General features: G+C 31.0%; 3 protein-coding genes, 1 long non-coding RNA gene and 1 other non-coding gene across 6 annotated transcripts; 2 read left to right on the forward strand and 3 right to left on the reverse strand.

Moving 5' to 3' along the window:
- The first annotated feature begins 1,548 nt into the window (after positions 1–1,548).
- Had1 (beta Hydroxy acid dehydrogenase 1) lies at positions 1,549–4,400 on the forward strand. Its single transcript, XM_011053364.2, has 6 exons — positions 1,549–1,705; positions 2,690–2,877; positions 3,082–3,290; positions 3,666–3,823; positions 3,916–4,058; positions 4,143–4,400. The coding sequence occupies exons 1-6, from the start codon at positions 1,668–1,670 to the stop codon at positions 4,361–4,363; spliced, it is 957 nt and encodes a 318-aa protein (XP_011051666.1). The 5' UTR covers positions 1,549–1,667; the 3' UTR covers positions 4,364–4,400.
- Positions 4,401–5,062: 662 nt separating this feature from the next.
- On the reverse strand, positions 5,063–6,818 carry RpL24 (ribosomal protein L24). The gene is made up of 5 exons (XM_011053363.2): positions 6,660–6,818; positions 6,455–6,530; positions 6,207–6,292; positions 5,968–6,129; positions 5,063–5,239 (listed from the first exon to the last, which is right to left on the reverse strand). The coding sequence occupies exons 1-5, from the start codon at positions 6,662–6,664 to the stop codon at positions 5,104–5,106; spliced, it is 465 nt and encodes a 154-aa protein (XP_011051665.1). The 5' UTR covers positions 6,665–6,818; the 3' UTR covers positions 5,063–5,103.
- On the reverse strand, positions 5,315–5,446 carry LOC147908712 (small nucleolar RNA SNORA79). Its single transcript, XR_015546055.1, has one exon. It is a non-coding gene; the product is annotated as a small nucleolar RNA SNORA79 (small nucleolar RNA).
- A 554-nt stretch (positions 6,819–7,372) lies between the features above and the next one.
- Positions 7,373–8,643, forward strand: LOC105144453 (large ribosomal subunit protein uL14m-like). Of its 2 annotated transcripts, none has more exons than XM_011053361.2 (3): positions 7,373–7,759; positions 7,910–8,117; positions 8,214–8,643. In XM_011053361.2, the coding sequence occupies exons 2-3, from the start codon at positions 8,037–8,039 to the stop codon at positions 8,394–8,396; spliced, it is 264 nt and encodes an 87-aa protein (XP_011051663.1). In that variant the 5' UTR covers positions 7,373–7,759; positions 7,910–8,036; the 3' UTR covers positions 8,397–8,643. The 2 variants fall into 2 exon arrangements, 1 of the variants encoding a protein (XP_011051663.1); XR_845914.2 differs by having other exon boundaries at positions 7,463–7,759; positions 7,910–8,130.
- Positions 8,644–9,179: 536 nt separating this feature from the next.
- LOC147908713 (uncharacterized) lies at positions 9,180–10,963 on the reverse strand. Its single transcript, XR_015545989.1, has 2 exons — positions 10,075–10,963; positions 9,180–9,831 (listed from the first exon to the last, which is right to left on the reverse strand). It is a non-coding gene; the product is annotated as an uncharacterized LOC147908713 (long non-coding RNA).
- Between the last annotated feature and the right edge of the window lie 326 nt (positions 10,964–11,289).

Raw genomic sequence — 11,289 nt, forward strand, 5'->3', positions numbered from 1 at the left:
CTTATCAATACTTAACCGAAAATCCAGAAAATATTGAATTTTTTTCAATGATGGATGGCTTTGGTTTTAACTTCATCTGAAGCTCAAATTGAACAGGCCTCATGCTTTATAATGAAACTGTACAACAGTTTTATTATAAAGATGTACTTCCAGATATCAAAGTATGTCAGCAAAATCACACAAATCTGTGATTGCTTATGATGCTTGTAGATTTGTTTACAACGAATATACCGACATTGTAACACATGCAAACGACAATATGTATATATATTGCCAGCAGTTTAACAGATAGCTAGTCAATGTTAACTTGCATTGTTGATGACATCATTGTATGATAGCTGTATATTATTATGGCAATAGTAATAGAATTTTGATTATTTTAAAGTTGTCGGCAAATTGCTGGCAAGTTACTATTCAATGTTATCATATCGTGAAGACATCAAGTTGCCAACAAATAAGGACTCAGTTACTATATTCTAATAGCAACACATATTTAGCACACTTAACAAGCAACATGTCAGCACCAAGACAGACACGTTGCTATTGTAAAAATTTTGTTAAAACAAAAAAAGAAAGAAACGATATGCAGTCGTAAATAAAAAAAATAAAACAAGAAAACTGAAAATATGACATGTTAGCGTTAATTAACATGTATATAATCAAATAAATTATATGTTTCCGTTGACGCTGTACTTTTCCTCACGTCAACATTACTCAGTGAAAGTATGTGGTGCAGAATCATGAGTACTTCAATATTACAGGAATTTTCGTAGATATTACTTCTTTCCATTATCCGGTTAAAATACTCGTGTGAATGAGTAAAAAGAATATATTTATTTTATTTTTTTTGTATAATTATTCTCATAGACAAATATTAAATATATTCGTCCGCTCTTACTATACAAGTCCTTCGAATTTTCCATCGAATTTCCAGATAAAATTTTCAAATTCATTCAACTAAATATAATTTTAATTTAATCAATTTGTATGATAAAGTTTGGCTATCGATCTCTCTCTTATCTTAAGTGTGAGCACTGAAAGCATAAACTTCGGAAAATTCCACTTTAGATAATCAACATTATTGCAATGTTGAAATAATTCAAAATAAAATTTCCAAATTTTTAAACAGTTAATTTTTTTTGACATAAAAAAAACATCACAAAAAATTATTATTAACCATATAACATCAAAAAATTTTGAAATATAATCTTACATAATTTTACAATGCCGATCCTAATAAAAAAGTTAGCACCATCAAAATAATTTTTTAAAAACTTATTATCTATGACCGTCAACTAATTGACTATAACTAAGTCATAAATAATCGTATATACTAAATGAACTTGAATACTTTTTTTTACCCTAGAGAGAATGAGAAGTCATTTAATTTCACAAAAGTAAACATGATCGATCAATTACTTCACTCTTAGTTGCTATAATCGTAATGTCTATTCTGCAAGATAACGATGTGGTGAATATCTATGATAGCGCTTTCAGTACACGGTTATATCTTGCAAGACTTGATAGTCATATATATGGTGGGGAGACTGATTACAAATATATATATCTCTCTGTGGACACCTTCAAGCTATCTGAGTGTTAAATTCCACTCGTTACACGACTCGTAGAGACGCTTTCCTTGCAGACATTTGATCGGTCCACACACAATGTCAACTAAAAATGAAAAAATTGGGATTATTGGAAGGTAATATAATTAACTCTAATTTAGATTGTAATTCAAATTATTTAAAACTGCAAGTTGTAATAATTATGTAATATACATTCATCGTTTAATGGGATTTTCTAACACTTGCTAATTGATTATTCCTTATAAATCGATATCAAATAACGGTAATTGATTATGAGCAATTACTATTTTTTAACAGAGTATATCGTTATTCTGACATGTAAGTTTAGTGTATTGGATTGGTTATATTAATCCTTTTTTAAAATTATTTACGAATTGTTATGCTAAAAATTTTGTTAAAAGTGCGTTTTAAGTTGTCATTTTAATGACTGAAGCAGCTGTTGCTGCACAAATCACTATTTATGAAAATAATTATTTTTTATTATTTTTTATAATTTTTATTTTTTCAATTTTCATAAATAAATTTAAACTTATTTATAGAACATTATAAATGATGTAAAGAAAGGCAAAGTTTTAATTTATAAAACTGACCTTCACAGTTGATTCTGCATCAGCGGAAACTGTTAATTTAGAAAGGAAAATTATTATATTTTTGTACTAATCGCGATGTATAGTGAGTCACATTATAAAATAAGTAAGAAAAACATTCAACAATTAAAGAATTGTCACATTCACAATTTAAAAAGTGAATGTCAATGAGTGAATTAAATTTTGTTCTCAATATTTTATTATATTACTATTATTAATCGATCATCAATTTTTTTAACATCAAATTATGATGTTTTACGAGCACATTGAAGAAAAATTCTTAATTTTTTGTAACTTACACTACGCCCGAGATAAGATAATACGTGGTAAACAACGTTTCTTACAGTTATATCTAACGGAATGAAACAAACATTATAACACGCGAGAATAAATTTAAAATTAAATGTTTATCGTAACATGCGAGATTACATTGCACATTTAAAATTAAATATCGTAAGTCTCATATCTTTTCAAAATTATTTCACCTTTATCATAATAGCTATATTATTATAGCGGATTAATCGGACGTAGCTGGGCGATGCTCTTCGCCGGCGTAGGATATCAGGTAACTATTTATGATATTGTTCAGGATCAAATTAAAAATGCATTGGAGGATATCCGTCAGCAATTGAAATGTCTCGAAACCAGCGGCCTTCTCCGTGGTATACTGACAGCGGATCAGCAATTTAAATTGATAAAAGGTTTGTCTATCTCTTCTATTTTAATCTACAACAATTATTCTTATCCCTTAATCCAAAAATGATTGTATAAAATGTAATGACTTCAATAGTTACATGTTGAAAGATTCAAAATAGTATCGATTTTTTTATCATTGATATTATAGGATAGCTTTCCTGATCTTTCTAATTCCATTTGTCACGGAATTTAATGAGGATTCATTGTAGGATCATCGGATTTGGAGGAGACTGTGAAGGGAGCAAAACTGATCCAAGAATGCGTGCCAGAAAATCTCTCTTTGAAGACGAAAGTTTACAACGATCTTGATAAAATCGTAGATAATAAGGTGATTCTGTCATCTTCAACGTCCACATTCCGCCCGTCTCTTTTCAGCGAAAAGCTGAAACACCGTGAACAAGTTATCGTTTCTCACCCTGTATGTATTCTCAAACTATTTATAATATAAAATGTAATATAGATTTTTTTTCGCTAAAAAAATCTTTGTTATACAATTAGCAAATTAACGTTTATATATAAGAATTAATATTTATATTACATTATATCCGAAAAAAACAAGTTTATAAAATTATAAGATTTATAAGATTATATATTAAGTTTATAATTACAGAGATTTAACTTCTGATACAGATAATAAACATACTTGTTCTTTTTCTTGAATTCTTACTGACAATTCTTACTAACATGCCACAGTCTTCTAAATAACTCAAGAATTAACAAGATCCGACAAAAAAGTATTGGTTATTTACATCAGTTTATTACATTATTTGATAATATAGTGTCGTAAATACAGGTAAATCCTCCTTATTACGTGCCACTCATTGAAGTTGTACCAGCCCCATGGACGCGTTCTGATATTCCTGAGAAGACAAAGGCTATCATGATAGAAATCGGTCAGAAACCAGTTGTTTTGAACAAGGAAATTGATGGTTTTGCGCTCAACAGAATACAGTACGTAATCGGATATTTTGCTTGCATATTTTTTAAATTATCATTATCGTTTGATTATTTCTTGACACTTCATGTAAGAATCATATCAATAGATATGCACTCTTAAATGAAGCCTGGAGATTAGTGGCTGATGGAGTATTAAGTGTAAAAGACATTGATGCAGTGATGAGCGAAGGTCTCGGAATGCGTTACGCTTTCATTGGTATGTTCGAGGCCGCGCATTTGAATGCCGAAGGTGAGCCAGTCATGAATTATCTGTATAATAATTAAACGAAGTTTTGCCATGGGAACGCAATTCACGTTGCAACGTTTCTTATAGGAATGAAGAAATATTGTGAAACATACAACAAATCGATTTATGATACGAGTATGACTTTCGGACCGACCCCCAGATTCGTCGGTGAAATGGCGGAGAAGATCAGCAATGAATTGAACGAGATGTGTCCGCTCGACAAATTGCAGAAGCGACGAGCATGGCGAGATACCGCTTTGACGAAGTTGTCTATACTTAAGAAAGAGTTGGAGCAAACGAAACAATAAAAATTTATGTATTGTACATATCCAATTGATGTGCTAATATTGAAATCGTTCATAAAACAGACATATCTAATTACATACAGGCAGGATTGGACACATTACTTCATAAAAATAACGCGTTATCATTACCTAAAAAAGTAATGATTCGCTACTTTTTCACAATATTAAAGATATTAAATTTAAAAATTATATTACTTAATAATCAATATTAAAACTTGAAATTCTAAATTAGTCTCTCTATAGTCTCCAAGCTTTCATTTTTATAGTAAACTTTTCTATATTTATTAGGTGTTGGAATTAATTCGTAGCGTTTTTAATGAAAGAATGTTATTTATTTCACATGAGCATTAAAAAATACATTAATGAAAGTACTTCCCATCACTTGTAAAACGCTACGAATTAATTCCAACACCTAATAAATCTTCGATAATTTTTTATATTAATATTTTTATATTTTAATTTGACTGAATTCATTACCGTTACAGACAGAAAACAGTAAGCTTGCTGTACATAGGTATATAGATGTATCTGTTTTATAAACGGTAATCTTATTCTTATTAGATTAAATGCAAGATATATTTTTTTTCGATTGTAAAAATTAAATACGTGTTGTATATATATTAATAATCGAGATATACGTATTATTTGAAATTTTAGCAATCTTAAAATTATTCCTTTAATTATATAATTTAAAAACATAAGTCAAAATGAAATATTTTATTTTATTTATATAGCTACAGACTTTAACGTTTTCCTCCAACGCGAGGTGCGGACTTTTGCGTCACTTTAGCAACTTTCTGTTTTGCTACTTGTTTCGCTTTCGGAGGAGCAACAGCCTTCTTCGTTGCTTTTGCAGCTCTCTTTTGTTCTTTTGCAGCCCTGAGAAAAAAGAAACAAATGAATCAATTAAACGACATTATTTTAACATTAGATAATGTTACATCAATGTAATAATATTATATGAATCCGCAAAAGCCAGACAATGTAATTGCAAGATACAGTTCTGGGTGAAGCAATCCAGTTTTATTTTAAGACGTTCTGAAATCTGACGAAGCAAAAAAGGCCTCGTCAGAGGAACAGATGTCTATTGTGACATGCATATAAAATACCAGATCTCGTATGACACTCATTAATAGTAGATTCTTGATGTTTCCAAGCATCAATTCTCAGTTCAATTAGCTAACTTTAAACTCGTTATCATTTAAAAATTATTGCAGCCATGACTTTAGTATTAGAATTGTCTCAAAATGATCTCAGAAATCTACTATTGATGGGTATCATATTAAAAAACATCTTATATATTTACTATTTAATATAATAGGTCATTCACATTACTTAAAATTCCTAAAAATGTTACACTCAAAATAAAATAAATATTCAGATAAATATTCAGATGTTGAAAAAAAAGAAAGCAAAGATATTGAATGCAAAAAGAACAATGCGAACAAACTTAAATATATATTCATGTTGGAGAGATGTTAAGGAGAAAGAGAGACAGAGAAAGCAAAGATGCCGAATAAAAAGTATAAATAATGTAAACAGACTTACTATCATTTCTAAATTAAAATAATTAATTTCTTAACAAATAGAGATAATCGAATACATACTTGATTGCCTGTTCTCGTTGGGCCTTACGAATCTCTGGCTTCATATTACGTTTAGCCAAGATATCTGTGAGAGAAGCACCTACAATTGCACGCTGGAATTTCTGTGCACGCCTCGTCCTCTTCTTGGTTTGCTCCTCTTCTTGACCCTTTTTATGTTTACGTCTGAAAGACAAATCACAATTCCATTAATAACAGTTAAAGCTCGAAAAATCATACATCGGTTTGACATATATCTTTACCTATATAAAACGGTCCATGTCACTTTCCTAGGATTTCGCCTCATCAAGTGTGCGGACTCGCATTTTGAGTTGAGAAAGGTGAAAGTCTAAGGAAATGAGACTAAAATTGGTTACGCCAACACGTGCAATAACAGATGATTGAGTAAATACAGGATGCGTTGCGATATTAGGGAAACGTCATGATGTTCGATTATCCTACTTACATCATTATTTTGTTGATATTACATTGTGATCTTAATGGTACTCACCTTTCCGTCAACTTTGACCATGGTCTTGCCATGGCCCGGATAAATTTTGTACCCGCTGTACGCGCACAAACCGATCCTAGAAATATCATATGTGAATTAATTACGGACATCATATTGGTGCATTGCACGGTGTTTCCCTCCTGCATACAATGGGATCGCACCGAGCACATCGGATATGTATTTTTCATAAAAAACCACAACTTACTTCATATTGAAACGCTGTAGAGAAACACGTTCAACAAAAATGGCCGATTTACCCGTGCAATTTCACAGACATACACTGATGCGCAAACAGACAAAACGCCATTAGGTCTGTTCATGTTGCTTGCACTTTTTGCACTTAGCATCTACGCTTTGTCTCTTTTTAAGTTCGAATATATTGTATATTGTATTTATCTCGTTATTGTGTTTATACATGAAATTAAGATAAATCAATAGAAAGTTACTAATTAATACCTATATCAAGCACAATGTAAACTAGTGGTCTATTTTCTGTTCCTGTACTAGAACTCTCGCTTTCGACAAATATCAAATATGACTTATATCTATCTCACTTTGAGTTCTAAAAGTGTACACTAATGTGATTTCTGCGTAGGGAGTTTTGGATTATTTTTTTTTTAACGCTGTGATTGGCTTGTGCGCAATTAGGTCTGGATATCAATGCGTTCAGCGGATTCAATAGTTAGGCTGCGTTTAGAAATTATGCCTAGATAACTTTAAGCTATAGGTCAGAGTTATCTGGGCGTAATTCCTGAACATCACGTACAATATATTGTATTGTATTATAACAAAAATGCACCCTAGAGTTATCTAGACGTAATTCCTAAGCGCAGCCTTGAGTGAGCGCTCATTGCTATGATGTATCCTTCCAGGTCTAAAATATTATACTGATTGGATGATAAAAGAATACAGCAATAACAATGAGCGCTTACTCAATTGTTGAGTTCGCTGAACGCAGCCAATCATGAAACTTTATTCCTAGGATGGAAAGTGAAAATTTTTACCATTGAAATTAATGGAGAAATTTTTCACTTTTCATCCTAGGGATAAAGTTTCATAATTGATACCCTGTTTTCTGTGGCTGAACTAGTGTACACTTTTGAAATTTGAAGTGAGATAGGTATATGTTTGATATTAGTTGAAAGTGAGAAAGAAAGTGCTAGTGCAGTCTAGTGCAGGAACAGAAAACAAACTACAATATAAGAAATTATTGTGCTTTCTATCATCTCGGAGAAGTTATCACGATTAAAAACTCCAAATTGATTTTAGAATTAGAATTGCCAAAGAAAAAATTTGTGTTTTACGGTAAATATCATAAAAAATGTCTGAGGAAAAAAGAGAATTCGTTTAATTTATGTTGTTTATCTTCTTTCTGCTATGAGTGAGGTTATGTTACCAAGAATGTTATTATAATATTAAATACTTTATGTAATTTTATATTATTTGATGTTTCAGATTATCCTGAAGGGAGAAAAAATGATAATATTGTCACCTTTTGCAGTGTTAAATATTGCAAGCAGAAACATTTCAATCCCTGTGAATCAAATAATTAAATTGAATCCAATTGAGTCGATTGAGAGTAATGGACAACAGCGAGATAGAAAGACAAACTATGATGGAGGATAAACCATCACGTTGCATACACGTTTACAACAAACGTGAGGTAGGACACATCGGTAAGACAATAAATGAAGAACTATGTAAAATTTTTATTTTATAGAATCAAATTTATTTAAACATTGCTGTACGAATTATTCAGGTGATAGAATTTAGTTGTATAAAGGACAAGAAAAAGGGTATACTGGTTGGATTGAAACAGCAACAGACCCTTAAAGTTCCCAAGTTTGATAGCAACAATCTGGTACTCATGGATAACAACGGCAAAAGTATCTCTAGGTATAAGAATACAGGTCCATTCCATACAGACTCTGAACGAAAATGAAAGAACAGACTTACAGCAAAGAAGCAGATTATACTAATAGTGATTGCATCCAGATTTGTGTAGTATATCTATCTTGCCTACTATTGTAATATATATATTAAATATTTCATTACTATGTTAATATTGTACTTATTTAATATTTACTGCAAAACTTATAGTATGGAAGTGTATTACTCATGCATCTCTGTGTATTTTATTGTATATATTAATGTATATGTCAATAATAAAGTTATCACATTCGAACCTATTTTTTGTCATATATGCACTAGGGATATGTTTCACTTAACACACGTTTGCAATGTTCGCGTCATTATATCATCTCATCCTTGTTTAATGTTTGATGACAAGGACGAAATGATATCGCGTATCCTTTGTATGAGTATGTGTGATTTTGGTATGTAAAAATAGCGCTCGCAGATGAAACTTTAGTTCAATTATCAACCACATGATGTCTATCACTTTGTATTTAAACGATTATTTAAATTAATTATTAAAGTTATATTAAGGCTTATGTTAATTAATTTATAAAATTTTAGCAAATTGCATAACTAATTATTCGCCTTTAAATAAAATTTATTATCAAATTTGTCTTTGAATTCGGAAATCAAATTAATTATGCGAATAATCCTTCAGTTCCCGAAAGCACTTGTTTTCGATATGATTCCTATATAAAAATAGAATATAGATGAGCATTTCGGATCCTCGTACTAGAGGATCTGATAGTCTGATACTGGTGAAGAAAGTGTTTCCTGTCCCTAATCTGGTAAGAATAGATCAACATGGTTTAATTTTTTAGCAAAATCTTTATTCAATAGTATATACAGGTTGATACAAAATAATACAAAATTAAATTGTTTCAGCATAGTAACCAAGAGCAAAAAAAGTTTTCTTAAAAAAACAGACTTGGATGGTATTCATAATCGAATCTTATAGAACAATTTTAAGATGTCAATGGCTGACAACCAAAAACCATTATAAGACATTTTAAAACTGTCTTCTAATCGACTATGAATATTGGCCATTGTCTAAAAAAAACAATACAATTTATATTAGAGAATAAATTATATAATCAATAAAGTTTTTAATTTACAAGGATGCAAATTGGAATCCTAGATCACAAAAGTGACTGTTCAGCCCAGCATCTTAGGATCATGTAAATTGTGATTGAATGTGGATTGAATAAAATGATCCCAATCATATTCGATCTCATTTAACCTCAACAGCTATTCTGCTTGATCATAAATCTACTGGATAATGATTGAAATGACTATATTCATAACTTTGCAATAGTACATCTCCAATACTAGCCAATCTGCCATTTGTATCTTGTGAATTCTAATTTATGATATAAATGAAGGACTATGATAATCTATTATAAAAGAATTTAAGGCAGAGTTAGGCATAAGGGATGCTTGTGCAATAGAATCTTGTGTATCTAAAAATAATAATTAACTTATTGACTAATTTAGAAATTTGTAAATATTTGTATATATTATATATAACAATAGTAATAGAATATCATTGTGTTGCGATTCACTGCCAATACTGAAAATCCAAAGTGTACATCACTTCTGCCATAGATCAGTACTAGCAGTGAATATGGGAACAAAGCCAATGTAAATAATATTTATTCCAGTCAAGAGTCGAGTTAATTCTAATCAACAGAATTATTACTTACTACAGACTTATTATAATTGTGTTCCATAATTCACTATTAGTGTTTAAAATGTACAATCACGTAACTAGATTTTCAGCGCAGTGAATTTTGGAACACAACCTATGTTGAAAACAGCAGTTTCACGGTACAGTTAAGGAGCCATAGGACAGCAAGCGCTCGATAGGCACTATGTAGTGATTATTCAATCAGTAATGTTGACTACTTTTTTTTTAAAAAACATGGTTGCATTCAGCATAACGCAACAATTTTGCAAAAATTTTTATGATTGTCTACTAAACAACCCGAAACGCACTCAACATCTCGCAACACGTGCTTACTTAACGGTCGCTATGATTGCTATCATGGTGGAAAGAAGAAAGTGAGTCATTCCCATTATTCACCATGATGGAGGGAATTATGAAGGAAACATGAACTGATGGACAATGGAGTAGGTATCACAGTTGGTATCATCAGTTCGCTTATTATCACAGCCGGTATTTGCTCAGCGATTGGTAAATACGTGGAATTACCGAAAGATAGAAAGCTTTAAAATCTTACGACATCCGCGAGAGATTTCTCACTTGATTATCGTTCCGATCGCGGAAGAACGTTTTATTCATAGGTCTATTTTTTATTGCTGCACTGTGTACGATAAGGGACAAAAAGATCGCAATACTTTTTTTTTATGGATTTCGGAATGCAGCTTGCTCATCGAATAATTGGTTCTCTTATTCATGAATCCTTTTAGTCGACGATTGTACCACATCAGAAAGTACAACAATAAAAACAGACCTAATGTATGTACAGCCGGTCACAGAAAGGTTGCAATACTTTTTCAATAAGTTTCGGAATGCAGCTTGCTCACCGAGCGATTGGTTCTTATTCATGGATCTACAAATAAGAACCAATCGCTTGATGAGTAGATTACATTCCGAAACCCATCGGAAAAAAGGTGTTGTAACTTTTTGTGATTGACTGTACATAAGTGCAAAAATTTTATTATGGAGATTTTAAGCAATTTCAAACAATGCGAATAAACCTCATGATATAAATTTGTAAATAAGGTGAAGCATTCTCGTGTATGTAGGAGAGTGAATTTGAGCACAATTTTGATTAGCTGTTCCAGTATGCTACACCTATTGCGTTGCTTGAAATCCCCAAAAATTTTTGATCTTAAAATGAAGATATGTATTCGGACGTTAAAAAGAGAGAAAGCGAAGATTGTGAGTGCAAAAA

Source organism: Acromyrmex echinatior, chromosome 8, assembly GCF_024713525.1.
Source record: "Acromyrmex echinatior isolate Ae372 chromosome 8, ASM2471352v2, whole genome shotgun sequence".
Lineage (NCBI taxonomy): Eukaryota > Metazoa > Arthropoda > Insecta > Hymenoptera > Formicidae > Acromyrmex > Acromyrmex echinatior.